Source organism: Xiphophorus hellerii, chromosome 2 (genome assembly GCF_003331165.1).
Source record: "Xiphophorus hellerii strain 12219 chromosome 2, Xiphophorus_hellerii-4.1, whole genome shotgun sequence".
Lineage (NCBI taxonomy): Eukaryota > Metazoa > Chordata > Actinopteri > Cyprinodontiformes > Poeciliidae > Xiphophorus > Xiphophorus hellerii.
The window spans coordinates 20,547,652-20,569,818 of record NC_045673.1 but is presented as its reverse complement, the minus strand read 5'-3'; the positions used below and the strand labels follow the sequence as shown (position 1 = coordinate 20,569,818).

Here is a 22,167-nt window from a genome sequence, read left to right as displayed (position 1 = left end):
TCTTTAGATTTTTTGTAATGAAGCAAATTAAACCTTGTATTCACGTCCGATCAGTTATCTGAGTGTGTCTCTCTGCTTATGTATATAAATGGTAGATATGTGATAATGCTGAGGTATAAAAATAATTAATAGGTAAAAAAAAAAATAGAAACCTTTTCCAAGAATGTTCTGAAAAATCTGTAAATATCAGCTAAAGTTATTAAAAAACAAGTACTGCTGATCACCATTTGATCTGCTCTTTCCCCAGAAACAATGGTACTTCTGACATTTTGTGCAGGATTATATATTATCTGGGGTGCTGCTGGGACATGAAACATTTTTTTTTATCAGCAGTAAGCAATGCAAGCTGAAAGGTTGCTACACTAAAAGTAAAACTGTGTTTTCTTCTGAGAGGATTTCAGGAAGATAAGCAAAACAGGACGACTAGGGAAAAATAAAATCCAAAGCTTTTCAAGAGTCATTTGCAACAATCGGCAGCTTGACTTTAGTCAGTTCGTTTCACCAAAAAAAAAACAACAAATAAATAAATAAAAATAAAAATACGAGCCGGTTCAATCAGAGACAACAAACGACGCTACTGAGGAGGTCATTATTTTTAACACATCCTCATTGCTCTTCATACATTTTTCACTTCAATTTATCCACTCCACATGCAGCAGACATGGAGAGCAACGTCACAACAACAAGACATCACTCTGGATTTAATCAGACACCTTCAAGAGCAGCGCTAAGAGTCCTGGAGGAGAAGCGAAGGTAACGACTCGCAGCTCTGAAGTGTCGGTGGGTGGAAGCAGACTCACGGTGATGAGGAGGAATAAGGGCTGCAGAGGAGAAAAGGGAAGCTGTGATTGTGGGGTTTGAAGCGCAAAGGCGTCTGCGTGAAGTAGGTCTGTTTCAAGAGAGATCAAAACAGATCGCTGCTCGGGTTCGCAGATCAGACGCAGAGCTACAGACAGGAGCATCTAGCCAGGTAAGCTGAACGTAGAATAACAGCAGAGCACAAAACAAAATCACGGAGGACTTCTTAAAAAAGCTAAACAACCTACATTATGTTCAACAAAAGCTTGTAAAAATCTGCAACAGTCTGGCAATAGTTGAATTTGACTAAATCAGAAAATGCTATTTGAAATCCACAGATGATGCATGTAGCTTTTATTTATTCATTTATTTAGTAGAATAGCAGCTGACCCACAATAGTGTCAAATAAATAGAAAACCCTAAAGCAGCCTGCTTGTTTTTTAGATGATAAAAAATTTGATCGATTTTAACAACAATGCAAAAGCCAAATGATAAAATGAGACAATTAAAACTGAGGAGAAGATATTGTAAATTGCAATAAAGCAATTCCTTTTTCCAGTGAGGAATAATTAGGAAACCTCCACGTTTTGTTTAAAAATCACACCAGTAGTGCGTTATTAGATTATCATTACATCTTCAGGGAGGTTTGCCTTCTGAGACCTGTAGTTTGGTGCTCCTGACTGTTGAAGTGAGAGTGAACACCAAGGTGAGTCCAAAAGTTTACCTGAGGCCTGAAAATGGTCACCAGAGGGAGACAGGCGCCCTCTATTGGTCACAAACAAAATACTGCCTTTCATTCGGACCTTAATATCTTTAAAATGATGGAGCAACACAGATTTATGCACCGCAAACCAGCAGAGGCAGAGCTTAAAACATTGAGTCCATTTTATTTTTGATTTGTAGTTTCTCAGCTTTTCCAGACATTTTGTACTTGCTTTGACAACTAACAACTTAACAACAATTTAAGGCGTACTATACGAAATGGACTCCAACAATTGTCATCTAACAACAACAAGATTATCTAACCTTTCATAATTCATAGCTCTTAGCTTTCTTAAATTCAGATCAGAGTTACAGCCAAATATTGTGTTATATAAAACATTTTGAAAACACTGTACAAATAAAACGAATTGTATTTTAGATTGCAGCACTATCATGAATATATATTTCCCCCCCTGCTCCAACAAAAGTGAAAATATGACTATCTGGAAAATAATTTGAACAAACAACTAAAATTAACATTTTAGATGTTTTTTTACAGACTCACTGAAAGTGAGATTTATGTTGTCAGTGACCACTGCTGCCCATCGTAACTCTAACCAACCAGCTCTTTAGAGGTCCTCTCTTAATTGAAGCCTTCAGTACAGTGGCAAAAAAACAAAGAAAAGGATAAATTGAAAAGGAAAGTTTTGACAGGTCTACTGTACATTTGACAGGTTTAGCAGAGATTTTCGACAGCCGGGAACGTGTTGGAACATTTTTCCTGTCAGCTCTGGAAACATTTTGTTGTTTGTGTGGAGCTGTGAGTCTGTGACAAATCAACAGGTACCAAGTTTGACAATGGTTCCTAAGCTAATGTTTATCCAGATTTGTTTTATTCCAGCCACAAGTGAATGTATTTAGTGTTTTTAGTTTAACCCCATATTCAGTAATTTTATTTATTCACATAATTATTGTACATACAGTAAATATTTAAAATCTCATTACAAATTGTTCAGGTTTGACATTTTGCTATGTGTTTGAAGAATGTTGTTTGAACCGATAGTATCTTCCAGCAGTGACGGTCTGCAGGACCCGGCATAACGGTTGGGATTATTGTTAGTAAAGCCTACATACGAATAAAACATTATTGCACTCGCAAAAGTAAGCAAAAATAGGGGGCAAATAACAGTTTTTCTAGTTTTACTCACAAATTTGTCTAATGATAATAGCAGCCTGATCATCTGAAATAATAAAGCCTGATTAGGAAAAAAAAAGCAAAAACACAATCAATTTCTAAGCTCTTTTTCACACAACTTGAAACAACCAAGAAAAATAAAAGCATTCGTAAACTACAACACGAGAATGAAGCATCTTTAGACCAAACAAAACAGAGCATTTTCTCTATGCTTTGACAACACAACTATTCTCTGATCTACCGTCTCTCAGACTTAAAAACATGCTTCTTTTCTAATGTCTCGTTGACATAAATAAAAACATTCAGAATGCACAAATGCGTCTTACATAACGAGTCAAGAGAACAGGGTTTTCTGTTCTTTGAATTAGCCACAGTGTTGAGGCAGCCTACAGAAGAGTGGACATTTATTCAGACAAATTGAAGACAACTGCCAACAACAGGCGATATGATTTGGCTTGATGTCTGCGAAGAGGCTTTCATAGAAAAACCCTCAGAGCCACAGGAAAGCATTAGCTTAATTAATCTTACTGCAATACCAAACACAAGCCAACTTTTCAGGTTGAAAACACTAAATAAACCTCACAGTCCCAGATTTCCCACTCAACATTTAAGTCTCTAATTCAATTACTCTTCATGTAACGAGTGTTTAGGGAATGTGGGTGGCATAATGCAGTATACTCCATGTTGCCAACGGTATTCACTCATCCATCCATATCGTTGAATTCAGACATTCACTTCCCTCATCTCCATTCCCACAAAATCCAGTAGCTTTATGGAAGAATGGGTCACTCTTGGGTCACGTTGATGAATTTCAGCATGATATAGGATGCCACCCGTGCATCAAGTCCAGCCATCAAACATCCTAGTTAAGCAATCAGTTCTTAGTGGTTTGATGACCCGCAAGCGATTGCCAATCAGGGATGAAGGAGTAGGTCACCTAAAATTATAACAAGGTGTTCATAGGAAGCCACATTGCATAGAGAGCTTCAGGGAATGGGGCTCAATAGGTGTGCAGATTTACTTCACCAAGTGCAATGCAAAGCATCAGACCCAGTAGCATATAAGCATCTAAGAAGTAATGCTTTGTTCCAAGGGATGAAGAGTCACGTAACATTTCTCTGGTTTCTGCTGGTACAATAATCAAACATGTCTGAACATGCTTGTTTCTTCCACCGTTTAAAGTTGCACTTTTAATCTGACGAAGCTTAACCTGTGGCTTTAGCAGGTGCATGCTGAAGAGGGATTATTTATACAATTATTTTATTATTTTTATGCAGTTACCAACAGATGACACATAAAGGAGAATGGGGCCAAGCCATGCAAATTTAAAGCAACGATGGAAAGCCCTGCAGGAGCTGGCCTTTCACCTGTAAAGAGTAAAAATGTTGTGCTTCAGATATAATAAACAACTAAAGAAGAAACATTGGCTTCTGAGAAAGATGAACCCAGCAGATCAGGTATGGTTCTAGGTTTCAGAAATAAAGAGTAAAGTGAAAGAGATCCTTTTCTTTTTCTCTCTATCCATTTTCAATCTACAACAGAAAATTACCACTTGAAAAGGTTCATGTTCACACATCCTTTTGTTTACACTCAAAACTGGATGTAGCTAAAAAGATTTACCACTTAATCTAGGAATGAGGTTGGTATCTTGGTGTTTTTTTGACATCATTTAAAAACTGGGTTTGTATGCCATGAATAAAAACTGAACTGTTTTAAATTTAGCTGGCAATGTAAATGAGTGCCACGGCTAGATTTTATTGTAAAAATCACTGCTGTTTCTCTCTGAGTAATATTTTATTTTTTAAATTTTGCTTTCACATTTTTAAGACTGAAGTGGTTGTTTTTTAGAACTTGATAAGGGAAATGCTTCCATCTTTCCTCTCGTTTAGGTTTGCATTAAGATGGGAGGAAAGGAAAAAAAATTATATATTATCTGGTTCAAATTCATATAATTCACTCCAAATTAAATTTTAATCAAAATTTAATAAAATAAGAGATTCTTTTGGTGTGTCTCTCCAACTACATCTCCATTCCTACCTGTTCAGTTGCTCTTTTTCTCCTCCAGTGCTGTTCTCTCCATCCACATGCCACACTATGTATTAATATTTCAGGGGCTTATTCATGCCTCAATAGGTGTGTGTGCACCCTGAAACTGACAAGAGGCCTGCAGGGACGTTTCAGTGTGTATATGCGCACATTTGGGCTCATAAGGAATGTTGGACAGTAAATATGTGTACAATCCAAGAGTTAAGGTTATGTTGACATGGTGCCAAGGATTTTTAAAGCTCAGAGCCTCATCAGGAAACAGTTTATGCAAAAAAAATATAATTATTCAGTTCCTCTTTTCTCCTCTTCTGCTCAGTATAAACCAAACCCCCTCCCAAGAAGTATAATTAACTGGATTTCTTATAAAATAATAGTAATAAAAAAAGAAAATGAGTCAAGGATGGGGGATACTGAAACTTTCCAAGACTTCCTCTCATTACGGAGCATTGAGACAGAATCGAGTGGGGAAGAGATGAGCTGTGAGAGGAGATTTCACACTCGACGCCAACCGAACCAGGCAAGTCTGATTACAAGAGCTCTGAGCCTGCCGTAAATATTTGCTTTAACTTTAATCGTCATATTGGGGATGAACAGAGATTTCACTTCACACTACTTGCATGGATTTGATTACTTCACTTGAAAATTAAACAGCCAATTTGTTGCCAGGAACAACAGGAAGCAGAGCAAAGCTGGGAAAAAGATCATGATTTTGAACTCTAGTATTATCTACATTGTTAAAAAGATGCCTGCATTAAATATAGTAAATAGTTAATTGCAAGCTTTTCACATACATATAACCCTGACATAAATAAATGGTCGAATGGTTTTTTTGCATTTTGTTACTTAAAATAAACAGCATACAGTAAGTATTCAACGTCAGATAAAGTACAGAGTAGATTAAAAATTAAAACAACAATTAATGAATTAATAATAAACAAATTCAGAAATTACAATATCAGAATTGTGATCACATTGCCAAAAGTTCAGGTCTTTCGGCGAGGATTAGCATATCCTTCCTGTGCATTCCTGGGTTTTAAACAAAAAACGTTTGGGAATCAACCTCAATAATAATAATAATAGACAGAAAGTGCAAATTTCCGATCCTGATCTATGTGCACTGCAGAGAAAATGACTGAAGGCTCTAGTGGCAAAACATTTCGTGACGGAAGAGAAGTTGTTCCAAATCGGGAAACCCATAAAAAACAAATCGAATAAGACGAGACAGAAATAAAAGCTCCATGTCAGTGGATACACGTTCCACTCAAATCTTAATTTAATGAAGATAGACCAAAGAAAAAATTTAATCCTGACCCAACTACAGCGTCTGAGTCTTGGTTAAAAAATAGAAGCATTACATTAAAACATGAACCCTCTTTGCTTAAATGTTGAAATTTGGCAGATATTTTCCACAATAAAATATGCAAATGAGAGAAACAAAAAAGCACTTTCAAGTCTCAAAGCAGTGACCTCCAAACCCCCAGATGCCACCACAAAAACTTGCTGCAAGGTGCTGCTCTAATTGGTTTCATCAAGAGTATTGCTCAAATGATGCAGATCAGAATGACTGAAGTTAAAAAGACAAAAAGCTTTTGGAGGAAAATGGGTTAAATGTTTGTGTTGCTGTAAGAAATGTTCCTTTCGGTTGGTGAACTACGTCCAAACTAATTCTCATGGATTCCATTTTTGTCTTGCCTTCAAGGTCTACAGCTTTAGTTCTGAATGTATAGCTGACAAAAAATAAATAATTAAAATCTGCTTTACTGGAAAAAGGACTGCATAGACATCAAACTCAGTCACATGTCGGTATTATCAAGGTTTCAGAGAGAAAAGATTCAAAATCTCTCCTGCAGAAAACTCTTTTTCTGTCAGATTGACCAACTTTGGTTACAAATCGAAATCTTTCAGGTCATTAAATCTCTGACGTAAGTTTTTTTTCTGTAGCTTTTCGCCATCCGTCGTCTATTTTCAGATCTAATTTGTAGTAATGCATTTAAACTGTGTATTTACTCACAATCACGTGTGACTCCTCAACCACGCACTTAATAGCTTCAAATAATTATAAGGGGATACATGTTGAGACTGGAAAAGCTTTAATTATGGGGTCCAGCTTTGGTGCTCTCTTCCTGTCCATGCTGCATTCCTCTTTGGGGAAACATTTTTAATTAATATTCTCTCTCTTCCTGTCTTTCTCCCTCCATCTCTCTCCATCTCACTTGTGTGTCACAATTCAGATTTATGTTGCTGACCTGCTGCTGCTCTCCAGGTAAACACATCCACGGGGAAATCATCAGAATGTCGGCGCCCCTTAAGTTACATTTCCAACCCACTGGCATCAAACTCCGAACCATAAATTGTTCCTAATTGGAGCGAACTCATTAGGCAGAAATTGCCAGTGATGATCTGGGTAGAGCTTTGACTTAATGTACTCATTTTCCAGATAGATCTCACCAACCCGACTGCCAGATTGAAACAAAGAACCACAACTATTGCTCAGAGATCATTTTAAAAATTCAGCCTGCCCAAACCTTGGTTGTGGGAAGGATAAGACACAGTTCTCCAACTCCAGTCTCCCAAAGCTACCTTTCTCCAACACAGCTGAGTCATATTAAGGGCTTGTTACCAGTTGAATGACGAGGGAATTCAATCATTTGATCCGAGCGTGTTTGAGCAGGAATGCGTCTAAATGTTGCAGGACATTAGCTTTTGAGGAGTAGGAGACCGTCGGGTTAAGAGTCTGGTTGCATCTTCACTAAATATTTTCTGCTCACTGATTCTCTCTCTCTCTTTTTCTCCTCACAGCTGCACCCTCTTTCCGATCAGCCACCTGTCCTTTCCAGTAATCAATCTCTCCTCATTTTCTTTCACTTCCTGTTGCTGTTTTACTGTTGTCTCTGTTCCATGCTGGCCCATGTCATTTATTACTCTGAGGTGGTGTACGTCTCACTTATTTTCCTCGTTATAACTTCTCGACTCATCTCCAGTGGGTATTTGCGCTTGTTTCCTTTAACTAAAACCTTGAAAACTACTGTGGAGCACGACACGACCTGGTCTAATGTCTGTGCCGCTTCCTGAAAAATCAAAGTAATTTCCCCGTTTGGGCTGCAACGTCAGACCCGACTGGTCACTGCTGCTCCCTGACGCACTCGGCCGAGACTCAGCTGGCAGCTGTGTGAAAGAGACCCGACCATATTAGACATTAAATATTAAGGCGATCAAGGCAAACGGCTCAGTTTATAAAGAAGAACAATTCTCCCGGTTGTAAAGTTGAGTGAAAGCTTTTGAAAGCCTTTTAAGCTCTAACAGTCCTTCTTAAATGAATTATCAATAAGTGATAAGCATGTTTTTGTGAAGATCCCTGCTGACCAGTCACACTGAGGCTGTTAAGCCTGATGTTTTTTTGTTTATTTTTTTGCCATGGATGAGCTGCCACTGAAGCTACCAGACTCCTCCGCATCACACCCAGGACCCAAATATGATGTCTTTATGATATCAGACCCACATGACCTCACCATACAAGTTCAGGAAATACTCAAAAAAAAGGGAACTTAAAATCTAATACTCATAATAGGTGGTGCACTATGTTCTTGGCTCACCTTAAGGGATTTTTCCAAAACCGCTGCAAAGACCATCCACATCCGAGATGATTTTTAATGCTGCTGTTTTGCCGTCACCAGTTTAAAGGTGGTTTTGTAATTTATATAATGAAAATGTAGCAGGAAGGAAGCAAGTCAAAGGATATCCACGATCCATGCAGTGTGTAACTTTTCAGATTTAAATTTAGAGAATATTGATCTAATTTTATAAGCATAGTATTCACTTAACTAATGGGTGTAAATAATTGATATATCATTCAAACAGGCTAGGTTCAATTCATTTTCTATGTAATCAGAACCGAAAAAAAGAGAGAAATGAATTGTAAATCACATGCAGAAATGACACTGATGCGCCACAGCAAACACGGCAAAGCATCAAAAAAACAAAACAAACAAAGGAGCAACACTGATTGTTTCATATGAGAGAACAATCAAGTCATCTGGCGAGTACAAAGACAAACACAGTGTGAACATCAGGTGCCTCAAATGAACTGTATCTAATGAGATGCGGCCCAGCTGGCGGTGAAGTGAGCTGGGGGGATCTGTGCGGGAACGAGGGCTTCACCTTGGAAAGTTGCCAAGATGTCTGAAGGATGAGGAATAAAGAGCAGACACATGAAAGCCTGCAGCTGGCCGAGAAACAGGCGGCAGATAAGCGGAGTAATATAAAACCGGAGCTGATCGATACAGCAGAGATAACATGCAATCAGAACACTGAGAAGTTCTTGCACTAACACTGACTAAGAGGGTTGCATCTAAACGGACTTTCAATACAGTCTGAAAAAGTACAAAAGATACAGAGGACTTTCATTTTTTCAAGAATTTAATTTCAGGAGCTGTCGAGCAGTAAAGTATGAACACAAAGAAAAGAAACAGTACAAGTAAATTATGTTTTGCTTTCAAATACTATGAATTTAAAATTAGTGTCAGCTAAGACAACATTTCTTTTGGTAGACTGAAGCAAAATATGGTCAGAAATATTTAAAATAAACTTTAATACTTAGACTGGACTGGAAGTTTGATGATTTTGTTTTTTTAAGTTAAAGGTTTTGAACGTGAGCTGGCTTACATAAAACCCTTCAAGTAAACACCAAGCAGCCGCATAAAAATGCTCAAATTTCGCATCAACTTGTTACTTTGGACTTGATTTATACACCAGCATAAAAGGTGAAATCCTAAAGTTTTCCTGACAAAGAGACAGATTTGCATAGGAGAAAACCTGAAAGTCATTTCTGGAATAAAGTTGTGGATCTGGTTGCAGATTAAAGACGAATGTAGAGGTTTAATATCTCAGTCCTCGTGAGACCAGTTTTGATTTTAGGTTATAGTTGCATCTGTTGTGTTATTTATGTCAGAGCAACAATATTTACATCCCTGTCACTTGAATGATCAAAAAAATCAGTGAAGCTCAGATTTCGAGCATTGTCCTAACCTCCTGCATTTGATTCTGGAAGTGCAGCAGGAAATTCAGTTTGACACTTATTAACTGTGTGGCTGCTCCTCAGCTCTCTGCTGTAGGATTGTGAATAGTCACATGTATTCCTTTATTTTGCCTTCATTTAATGTTACCTTGCTTTTCTGCTTGTACATGCAGAGACACAATTTGCATACGTTCTTTTGAACTTTCCACACATTAAGTTAAAAAGCGGTGTGGGTTTAGTTATGAGTGCAAAAGTTGATGCCTCTACTTACTCAGCAAGAACAGAGATGCTTTCTCCTCACCAGCAACATTGAGCCTTTTTAAAAATAATATCCTTTACTGTTTAATGGTTTTTTCCTGAAGATAAGAACTTCAGTAAGATTTGTCTGTAATAAAAATTAAAGAAAGAATCCTTTAGGTAGCCATTTCACCCTGATGAATGCTTTGTGAACAGGACATATTAATGTGCAAAACACTAAGTTTGTTTAATACTGATAAGATTCTCATCTTAGCAGAGAAACAATACTTTGAGCGATTGTCGTTAATTTGCTTAAAGTTACCCATGTTCCTAAATACCATCAGAAACACATAGAGGAAACTACCATCGCTTCCCACCAACAATCCTTTTATTTGAGGTGAAGCACTGTTGTGTATTTACAGTTTTAGAGAGATGTGCCCACGTTGTAGCCAGAAATACATCTAAATTAGTGAGAACTATTTTGTTAAACAGAGCTTTTTCTTCCTCAGCAGCTTGCTCCGAGACAACCACCTGCCAGCTGGCGCCCAGCCGACTTGTCAATGAGACCTGGAGGGACCTTACATGCACGGAGGTGGTGAAACAAGAAAGTGAAGGCAGCTTTTCAGAGCTGCCGCCGCAGTCAGCAGGCAGCAGGGAAACAGGACGAGAATGTCAGCGTGCAAGCTGTGATGGAGTGTGGCTTCATAGGATCCGGGGCATGTAAGGCGTGCTCACGCAGGTATTCGCCACCCACATCTGGTCACATAATGCCAACCCAGCCCCAGCGGGGACTGGAACTGATCCAGCTTCACGTTCTGTCAGAGTCACAGCATGTGACTGATTAATGAACCCGCACACTGTCAAAACGTAGCACTTGCACTCAATAAATGGCAGACATGCGGCACCTAGCCTTAGCTTCTGCAGAGATCCAGCGCACTGAAAAGCTTTTAACTCTGCACCGCTGCTTTTATCCAACTGCCATGAGTTTGGTTATTATACAAAGTAACATTGACAGCTGGTAAATGGAAACAGAAAACAACAAATATGTCCAGTTTAGAAATCCCATTGTTGTGCATGGAGCCTGCAGTGCATTAGCAGGCATAACATAAACCCATTGTGCCTGATGGGCTGGCAATTGTTAAGGAATCATGGCTATTTTTGATGGTTTAATATAGTTAAGCTAATGCCATGTGCGTTTAAGTAGACCAACATTCCATTTGGACAAAAGCAGATGCAAGGCAGGAGTTCACAGATAAACATTCTTTTGACAAGGTTGTAATTTAGACCAGCCATAAAACACAAAGCTCTTGAAAGGTTTTAAATTAGGAGGCCATAAAGAATATCTTCCCCGGCTCGCAGGTCAGAGGTCGGGGGTTTCTCAGGAGTTCAGAGTTGCATCTGGAGTTGACCACAACTTAGGAATCTTGGAAAACACTTAGTTTAATTTCTGATATACCTCTTAATATTAATAGCAACAGTGTGTTAGATTAAAGTATATTACCCAAGATACAAATAATAATCTAGTAAAGGGAAATGTATTTGAAAATGTGCTAACTATGACAATATTGGAATCAAAAGAGAATGGTTTGAATGTTATGTTTTACAGGTTGGAAAAGACTTCTATCTCATTATTGTTTGTGATAAGGTAAAGATTCAAATCTTTGGAGAAGTTGACTGCAGAGGAGCAAGATAGGTTTTGTGAAAATAACTTATAATTTTAATAATTAAAATGACTCTTGATATTTGTCATTAAAACTCAGGGGAAGGTCTAAGTATTTTCCAAGGTAGCTCTTGGTTGGTCAAAACAGGGGTACGCCCTATTTGCATATATTAACAAAGAGAAATGCCTTCACTAGAAAAGGGAATGCTCAATAATAAGAATTCAGACAACTGCCCTGTTTTGCTTTTAAGCATCAGCTGTCTCCAAAGACGTCTTTGTTCTTTTTCTTTTAATTCTTTTGTCTCAGGTAAAAATGTACTTCTGTATACTCTGAAGTTTCTTGTTAAATTCAGACAGTGTTTTCTATTGAATTAAATTCTGTATCTCTGTGACGTCATCGTGCCTTGCCGTCTCCTTGCCAGCGTGATGTCATCCGCTCGCGACCCGGCTAACAGGAGGAGAGGAGAGCCATGCTTTTTCCAAAATTAAGCTAACCTAATAACTTTCCTCCTTAATACATTTATGCATTAAAACTGCTAAGCACATAGTGAAATATACACATGTTCAATGTAGAGATGAGCTGAATGATGCTATAACTCATTACCTAGCATACAGTCCTCTGCACATTGTTTGCATGTCTGATAAAGATGCATAAAAAGATAATATTGCTGAAAAAGATAATCAGTTATTATCTTTTTCAGCAACATCATAATCTCAGACCAAAAAAAATCTAAAAACCCAAACATCTAGCATGAATAAAAATCTCAGAGTAGGAAAAATAACAATATTTGTACAAAGCTGCTGGTGCAGCAATAATCCAAACAATTCCTGAAGTAAATGTAACCAAAGCGTTTCTGTTAAGGGTCCAATTGGATCGGCTCCAATTTCCTCAATTGCGTGTGACCTGCGAACAGTGAATACTTGAATGTGAACTTGATCTTTCCACTGTTTTTTTATCAGCATCCAGAGAGGTCTGAAAATTAGCCATTGTCCCCTTTTTATGCTGTGAGAGGGTTGATTGATAAACCTTGTTGTGCAAGTTTTGTTTGTTTTTAAAATATGAAAAATGAAGACTGAAGGAACTCATTGTTTGTAATTTAGCTTATTAATTTAACAGTATGAACAGCAATGCCCTAAGCGTTTCGATTTTATTCAAGAGCACTTCCTTATGTGCAGATACGTTTGTGTTGTTTCACCGGGGTTGGTCAGTGTTTTTCAGTAAAATAAGATTTGAACGTTGAAGCAGAACATTGAAGATCGGCCCATTTCTGTTAGCCACTCCTCAAATGAATGTGCGATGGAAAAGTTGCAAATCCTTGACATTTTAGTATTAAGTCCTTTATTAAAGTGCTAAATGTGGCAGAGAAAAACCCAAATGTGCAATGCACTAATTTATTGGCAAACGTGAAACCCGAAGACCTTGTGAAAATAATGACATGTTTATTTTTGCTTTCACACTGTAGAGATTCATGCATTAGTAAGGAGGACTCACTCTAAACAATGACAGATGTGCTCTGTGTGTGAATGGACGTGGGCGTAAAACGTGTATTTTTACACATCTGCCAAATGCTTCAAAAGAGTGACGGCTTTCAAGCACCAAAATGTTGTCCAACCATCTCAGCAAACATGCATTCAAATTGTACATCGAATGAATCTAATAACGTTATTATAAAAGGCGTTTTAAACCATGAAGAAAAGAGATAAGAGATCTCTTATGGGTTTGAAATGTGCCATTGCACAAGAGTCCTTTGCAACAATGGGGGACAATACAGTCAGCTAGAAGGTCATTCCAGACTCTTCTCTTCTCTCTTATGCACTCTTTCATAAATATCACAGACTTACCAGATTAACAAAGTCATGGAAATGAAAAGTATAGTTAAAATAGCAACATAGAGGGATCAGGGTAACAGATTTCCGCAGCAGCAGAACCAGAAAATTAGGCTCACTGAGACATTCATATTCAAATTTAGCTCAGTTTTCCTCCAAAAAAAGAGGAAATGTTCACAGCTAAATCTGTACAGGGAGTTAAAAGACCAACTGCGACTTGAAATGACTCCAAGAAAAGGTAATGAGAGACTCACAGCTGTGTCAAAGCTTCTTTAAAAGGAGCACACTCTAAATGTAGTCATGTTGTTACTGTTCTGGCTTAATCTCAACTTCTGTCTCTGCTGCAAGTAAAACCGATTCTGAAATTAATTAGAAGCATCAGGGAAAAAATGATGAAAAGAATGGCTGAGGAAGGCCAGTTCTGTGCTAAAATGTCCTTTCTACCCAATGCAACTAATGATATGATTTGATTGAACGACACTTTGCTACTGTTGCACCAGAGCTTTTCCATTTTAGGACAATAATGGGATTTCTATGCTATTCTATTCTACTCGAGAAATGTGCTAACAATAAGAAAAAAACTATGTTGCCTTATATAATGTCAAATTCTTCCAAATCTTCAGGGAACTTTTGTGCTCTCACACAGAACAAAAATAAACTTCTTTTGGAATAAGTAATGTTACGGCCCCCAGTTTGTCTCTTTCTTCCTCGCCGGGTTTGGAGAGAGACCTTCTGCCTGAGCTGGTGGTTGGCTTGATTGCTGCCTGCTGCCACATGCAGCACAGGATTCCTCTCCCCATTTGGTTTGGCTTGTGTTTTATGGTTTGTTCGCTTTGTTTTGGCTTTTACTTATTTAGTCTTCCATGAGTTTTTGATTAACCCAAATTTGATTTTTTTTTTATATTAGATATTATTTTTCAGGTTTTATTTCTGTGGTATAATTTATGTTACTCCACCAAACAAGCCTGGATGTAACAGTAAGGTAAAATAGCGAATACTGATTTAAAAAAAATCTTAATAGACAGGAACAATCAAGTTGACTTTTTTAATCCTAAGGGATTGAAAACAGAGTTGTTAAATATGAAATCATATGTTTACATACATAGTATGGTACTGTAAGGCCCAATTAGATTTTACCTTTTTCTGATTGAAATTGGGCTTCTGTCTCTTTAAGAAGCTCCTGCTCTTACCAGCACTCTGCCTTCAGGAAGTAATCAAAATTTCACATCTCCATTAAGCATTTAACAATATTTTTACCAGCAAGCTAATTCTTGGAAAGAGGGATCGTGATATTTGGAAACTTTTTCTATAACCTGATGAAACTGCAATAACCGCTTGGTGGAAAAAGAAAGAAAAAATAACGAAAAGAACCAAACAATTAATTTACTTAAATTTCTTTTACAAATGTAAAAGAAATTTAAAAGAAACAAAAACAGAAAAAAATAAATTAAAAGTTAACTAGAGTTAGAAGAGGAAATGGGGAAACCACTGACCTTAGCAAACAGCGCCCCCTTGGCTGCCAGTGCGTCCTCTCCTCTCCCGTTGGGGTAGCACTCATACCGAGCATCCAGGATAGGGTAGCGACTGGCTAGCAACAGGCCACTGTTCAAAAACTTAAACCTGGAACAGCAGCCTTTCCATCCATAGCGACCAACGTCGCTCAGCACATAGGGGAAGTAGCGATGAAGCTGACGTCGAAGTCTCGTTGTTGCCCCGTGGTCAAAAACTTCCTGTAGAGCTAGAAAATCCAAGTTGGCAGGGAAAAAGGCAGAGATCTCATGGTCAAACGTTTCATCTCCATGGCGACGTTTCCTTCCAGGTCTCTTGAAGATGGACGTGCGTGGTACGTGAGAGAGGGTGTTATTGGAGGATATCCCTACTGCTGTGTCGCCTCCATGGTAACGAGTGAGGGATTCGCGAGAGGCAGTCATGCTGCCTGTGTCTACTCCTGCCAGATCTCGATGGTTTCCAGTCTCAGCCTCCTCCTCCTGGGGGTCCGGTTCTGGGGCACTGATGCTGATCTGAACCCCTGAGGTGTGAAGCGGACACTCTGTGGAGGGCTTTTTCTGTGCTACCTCCCCGTGCATGGGGCAGTCGTGATGGCCAGAGTCATTCTGACCTTCTGCTGAATGCATTGGGCAGTCAGTGGCATCGCTCGAGGGGTGGATAGGACAGTCTGAGCTGTTGGTAGTTCCAGCCAGATGGAGGGGGCAATCTGCTGTGTTGTCTGATCCATCATGGTGAATGGGGCAATTGGTAAAACTCTGGTCTTCTGAGGGTGGGTGAACAGGGCAGTCGGTGGTATCCGAGGGGTGAACAGGGCACTCTGTGACAGGCTCTATTTCAGTTTCAGCTGGGCCATTGGTGGTGTGGACTTGTTCTGGACGCTGGTCCAGAGAGGACGTGCGGCGGAAACCAGTGACAAGACTGCTGAAGGACGCCGCACTGAATAACAGAATGAAAAGAGAGACAATTTAAAGACATGGTCCCTACACCCAGCTCAGAAAACTAACCCCCAAGTCAACTTTATTTCCTGATAAACTGTTTAAAAGTAATTTAGGGTTCTATCTTTCTGATTCTGTGCGAATTTTGATATTTTTGTACAATTGGTTTAGTTCAGCATTATTTTGCCTAAAACCTTCTCACTACTCACCTCCTTTGGTCGAACGGTTCTTAGACAGTTGGATTTTCCTTTTGGCTGCAGCTATATGGCTTGGTGCAACTTTGCTACAGCCCTGCATTTGGGAATAAAAGCTCTGCTGGAGAGGCTAATGGTCACTCTCGCTACTTGCTCAAGACATTCAGGCTGCAGCCGAGCTGCAGTGTTGTCGCCATGAAAGTCTCCAAAAACACAGAAAAAGAGTTGCTAAATCTATCAGTAGTAGGTGTTTTGAACGTAAAGTCACTGGAGGAGTCTGAAAAATCTGTATATGTTGACAACAGTGCTTCTTTCGCCTTTACCCCACTTCATCTCCACACTCAGCTGTGTCTGACTGTAGAGATGTCTTTGCCAGAGGAGGGGTTTAGTTACACTTTAAATGTTTTACAAAATAACACAAAAATCCATCCATGGATGGATTCATTCATCCAAAAAAAATGTATTGAAGACTTTGCTGATTTGAGAAAAGTATGAATTTTAACCTTTATATGGACAAGAACTCTTTCAATGTATAACAATAATCTCTGCAATGCACAGAACCTTTGCAGAAGTAGAGTCCACTCACCTGATGGATGTGTTGGTTGGCGAGTCGATGTATATTTTAATCTGGGGCCGACTCGCACCATTGCGGATTCTCTTGCCCAGCTCGCGTGCTCTTCTCTGTGTGTCTGATAAGTTATTGAACCGGGCCAGGGAGTCTGGGAGGAGACAAACATTGGCACTGCAGAAACAGAAGCTTCTGCCTTGTGGCCTCCATTCTCCTGTCCCAGCGCCACCTGCTTGGCCTTGCTCTGCCTGGTTCTTGTCTGGTCTGGATACAAAGAAGATGCCCCCCCCAAAATTCAAAAGTCTGAAAAACATTTTGGAAATCAGATGCTTTCTTTTTGCTGAGGGAGAAAAACATTAAGAATACGAGGGTCAGCAGAAATTTGAAAGAATTTGATTTGAAGTAAACCTACATGTGGATTATTAGATCCCTTCAAAAACAGGTGAAATGTTAACATCTTGCCAGCAAAACTTTGTCATATTTGGTGTTTTCTAAGGGACTGTTTAAAAATAACAAAATAAAATTGTGCCTTTGTGTTGCCACAGTTTGCTACTCAAATGTTGCCATGATTGAACAAAAAACAAAACAAACCCAAAAAGATTTTTCCACAAAGCAATCATATTTACTCTGAGACAACATTTCTCCTTAATAGTACAAAAAATTTGCTGAATCAACACTCACCTTCGATATGTGTACAGGTATGGCTGGCGAACAGCCTGCAGGGGAGCCCAAATGATGAAGCCCAGCAGAGCAAAGGGCAGAGATGCGAGGAGGAGCAGCAGATAAAGGGGTGCAGCAATCAGGACACACAGGGTGAGGAAGGAGCACGGGTCTTGGGATCGCTGGCGCTTCTCCAGGGAAGTGGCCACGCAGGAGGCCAGGAGCCGGTCCAGGAGCCAGTAGCAGGGGAACACCAGGCTCCACGACAGCCCATCCAGGAAGTGCAAACAGGCACTGGAGTAAGGGGTGGTGTGGAGGACCATCTCTTCCCTTCGTTCTCTGTTCGTTCACTCTTTTTTTCCTCTCTTTCACTTTCTCCTCACTTCACTCTCTCTGCCCACACCCACATACACTCAGCAATCGAGCAACAAGTCTGTCCCAGTGATTACATGAACAGAAACGAGTAAAAACAAAAAAGCAATCACAATCCAGCTTACACCCTCCCCCCTCTTTGGAGAAAGGAACACTACATGGTTAGAATGAATTTCATCTGCAGGTGGAGGCTTTTCTCAGACTCACTACCCCTCCCTCAGTTATTACACCCTCCACAGGAGGGCTCAAGAAGGACAGGCTGAAGGTAGCTCGTTGCCATGATGAAAACCGTTCGCTTGATGTCAGGTCTATGATTGCGAGGACTCCAACAACCTCCGAAGGGGGCATCCATTAAACATCACGATTTCCTGTGGCCCTGGAGAAAGTGAGGAAATCAATAAGGAGGGGAGGGAGAAAGGAGGAAAAACAAGGAGGATGTCAGTAATTGACTTGCTCTCATGTTTGTATCCTAGGAGGAATACACATTCATTCAAGAATATCTGAACTCAATGTACAGCATACAACTCCTTCTAAAGATTATTGCATTGGAAGAAGCCATAGTGACAGATTTCACATTTCAGTCCCACCAGGATGAGCTGAACACAAATACACTGCACTACATCGGCAATTAAACAAAGCTCACCTGTTAACCGTTCAAAACAAAGTTGAAACTCAGATAATGTATTCTGATTTTGCATTTTTCATCTAATGCGAGTAAAAGGCTATTTTAGGTTTGAAAGCAGACCTCTATTACGTTACATCTGCAAAAGAAAAAATGGGGCATTAGGGATAATTTCCTAATGTCAACAAATTAAATTTGCAGGCTAGTGAAATAATTTAAGATGATTCAAAAGCATGGAGAATAAAACAAAGTTCTTACTAAGCAATTCCACCAACCACAAATAATTGAGTGCCATTCCAGCAAAAGCTGATATCAACAGTGTGACGAGGGTGTCACCAAGTAAAGTGGCCATGTGTACCAAATAAAAAAAACTGGTAATTCTTTGGTTTACAGTCATCTATTATTTATTATTGATTCTTCTGCTTTTAACACAAGAATGGGAACAAATTTCATCATAAGCAAACTAATTCTAGTAATCCTAGTCAGCAGATGTTAGTTCATAAACAAAGACTGCACTGAATTTTGGCCAAGCTAACATAACCCACAAAGATCAAAAGAGCAGCAGCACCTCCTCTGGAAACACCGTCTCATTTACAGCCAGATTATTTTAGTTTATTTAACCTTTTAAAATAAATTTAGCAATTTATTTAACCTTTGTTGTTTCACGCAAGCCGTCATGAGGTTACTAAGTGACTCAATTTTCCTCCAAACCGACAAACCACCATTTGTGGTATCCATATTTTATATTAAATGTACATCGCATATCAAAGCAAAAAGCTCAAAAGTAAATCTGGAAGGATATCAAGAAAATTTGATTTTTTTAATATATATTTCTGTCCATGCCTGTCTCCTTAGAAAAGCAACTATGCATTTTTCTCTAAAAATAAATAAGAGAAAGGAAAAGAAAATCACATAAAAGGCTCAGCTTTAGAATAAAGTTACTCTGTGTGAGTCGTATGTCCTTGCAGACTGTCGTTTTCTTCCAAAATGAGGCTTGTTTGTTCAATAAAGGGACTTCCTATGAATAGCACATCTCTCTCACATGAACAATGAGCACTGACTACTGCATCCCGGTAATCTTCTCCACAATCCAACCCTGTTGTACACAATAATGGTTCTTCCTAGGATGGGTGATCTGCCTGTAATGTTCAATGACTGACTTGCATCCTGCTACTTTTGGTTGAGCAGAAAACGCAGTAAGGTCTGCTGACTCATGACCACATCTGGCTGACATGTTGTGGTGTTTCTATAGGTGGCTGTTTTGCTTGTTTTGGTTGTCTGACTTGTCTGAAGATCATCTGACTGCACTTGCTTGTGCAGCCTGTGCTGTACTTTTGGTTTAACTCCTTCTATATGCCAAATTTACAAATGTGTACCATCTGTTCTAAAACAATAACTTTATGAAAATGTATTCAGCTGCATAAAAATTAAACTGAAAAACAATTAAGTTCACAGACCCCATTGAACCTCCATATTATCCACATTATATAAAACACATCTGAAAAAGATTACTGCTGTGTTTAAAGTTTTAGATGGAGTAATTTCATCTTATTTATTTAATATTTAGCATTTTTGCTTTTAGTATGATTCATGGTAAACTGTGATTTTACTTTCTTGTCCTGTTTTCATAACCGTTGTTTTTTCTCTGCACATATTTGAGAAGGCCTACAATAGACTTAATAGTATTTTCAGAGAATCATTTCTGTCCAATTATCTGCAGCCAGATTGCGCTTGATTCTATTCTTATGCATTATTTTATTACTCAGCATTTAATCTAACCAAGTGGAGTTTTGTTTAGTTTATTCAGCACTGAAACATACCACCTACACAGGAACATTTTATATATAAAAAAGTGGATTTGTGAAAGGAAGGCATTTAAAACTTGTCAGTGTCCCACAAATAAAGTGATTGTAACTTTATAAATTTAACACTATGATTATAAAATGTATTTCCTAAACTAGGCTCCTTTTACTTTAAATTCAGAAGATTGTATGAATAAATGTTTAATCTAATTTTATCTAAAGAACAATTTCATCATGATGATACAGTTAATCATTTTATAATGCAGGTGTAGCATCTTCAGAGTATATACAGTCATGTCCTTCGTGGCTAAACAGGTACAAATACATGTATTTCATAAATGAGGAGAATTTTAAGAGTGGCGAGATTGTAGTACAAGTTTCTAGAATAAGCTGAAATAGCTCCATAACAGGGTTCACTAGTTTTGAGTTGCTGTATTGCCAACATCACTGGATGGCATTTCAGGGTATAAAACTCAAAGTGAGTTCAAGGTTAAAGCAGGTCAACCACTGGGAAAGATAGCCTTCACTGCACTGAGGGGTTTTGTTTGTTGCTTCATTCTGTACTCGCAGCAGAATTAAACACTGTGACCCACAGCATTTAAAGACTTCCACTCTTCAACACGGCTGTCTTTTCTTTAATCATCTGAAGGATTTTCTCTTTGGTAACAGCAGACAGCATCAACAACCAATCCCTGAAAAATACCCGTCAATCAGAACAGATATATATCAGCAAGTGCAGACTGTCTGTCTTGGCCTTATCAGGCTAAATGCAGCTGTGCATATTTTATACTCAAAACTGAGCACTAATATGAAGAAACAGAAAAGTGTTATGATGAAGTGTGCCATGAAAAACTCATATGGCAAAAAATCCTTTGCAACCTTTACAGGAAGTAAACCTAAAAGTTCACCGCTTGACAGATGTGTGATATGAGATGTCAGTTCATATTCTCCTTTTGATTTATGAAAAAATAGCACAACGGTATAAGGGAATAAAAATAATTTCTACAAGGAGAAAAAATAAGCTCAAGCCACAAAGTATCACAAAATGCTGTTTAAGATGAAAAACCTCTATACTGAAGTGTAAAATAATCGGCAGAAACATAAACACAACAAATATATCTACAAAACAAATACAGTTGCTCTATTATTTCCTTTCCCAAGAAAGGAAATACACTGAGTGTCACAAAAAGGGGGATGGTGGTAACAAAGGACATCCATTCAGGTAAAATGAGGCAGTGGTTCAACAACTGTCAGGATTTTGGGTTGTTTGAGTTGGTTTTGGGTCTGTTTTACTTACTTTAGTTCAGCCCTTTCTTAATGACTCACCCTCACAGTATTAAACCCTGCTCCCTTGTTCACACTCCTTCCTGGTTCCTCCTGTTAAATTCCGTCATATCCGTTTCTTCCCCGATGAGACTCTGCTTGCTTTTTGTTCCTGGTTCCTCTTTTTGTTCTCCTCTGGCTCCCTGCATTCCCCATTCAACATGAACCATGCTATCAGCTCCTATCTGAATTTTGGGTCTACCAACAAACACTTCGTGGCAAAAAATAAAAATAAAAACTAAACCAGGAAGCTACACAGACATCTCTAAATACAAAAAATGTAACTACCATCTACACAATCAATACATAACATAAAGGGTAACTATAGTTCTCTGACAATACGTTCCTGGTTACAGAATGCCACATAAAATATGGATATGATTTTAAAAAATATAAACGATTGTGATGGTAGTTAAGTTTAAGGCTTACAATTACCGATTTTGCAGAATTAACAAATAGACACTTCTACTCGTACAACTACTATTGCTGAAACACCTAAATTATTGTAAATACATGTGATAAGTCTTTCTGTTAATGCACGTGTAACCTTTCTATGTTTGTATCAGGTCTAGTAGGTTGACATCACAACAAACACACTTAGGTTCTGTTGGATTCTGCAGGGGAGTGGTTTTCTTCTCCTTCACAGGGTGGCAGGCTGATGGGATCCAGCGGTTACTCATCACCACCAATCTGCAAGGTCCTT

General features: G+C 38.7%; 1 protein-coding gene across 2 annotated transcripts in view; it reads right to left on the bottom strand.

The window, feature by feature from the left end:
- The window catches only part of smpd3 (sphingomyelin phosphodiesterase 3), a 74,884-nt gene that overhangs the window by 19,141 nt on the left and 33,576 nt on the right, over positions 1-22,167 (bottom strand). For both annotated transcript variants that reach the window (XM_032587252.1, XM_032587263.1), the window contains 3 exons: positions 17,367-18,093; positions 16,704-16,949; positions 14,973-15,924 (listed from right to left, as the gene is read on the bottom strand). In XM_032587252.1, coding sequence (XP_032443143.1) covers positions 14,973-15,924; positions 16,704-16,949; positions 17,367-17,668 — 1,500 coding nt within the window. In that variant the 5' untranslated portion in view covers positions 17,669-18,093. The remainder of the gene's footprint in view (positions 1-14,972; positions 15,925-16,703; positions 16,950-17,366; positions 18,094-22,167) is intronic.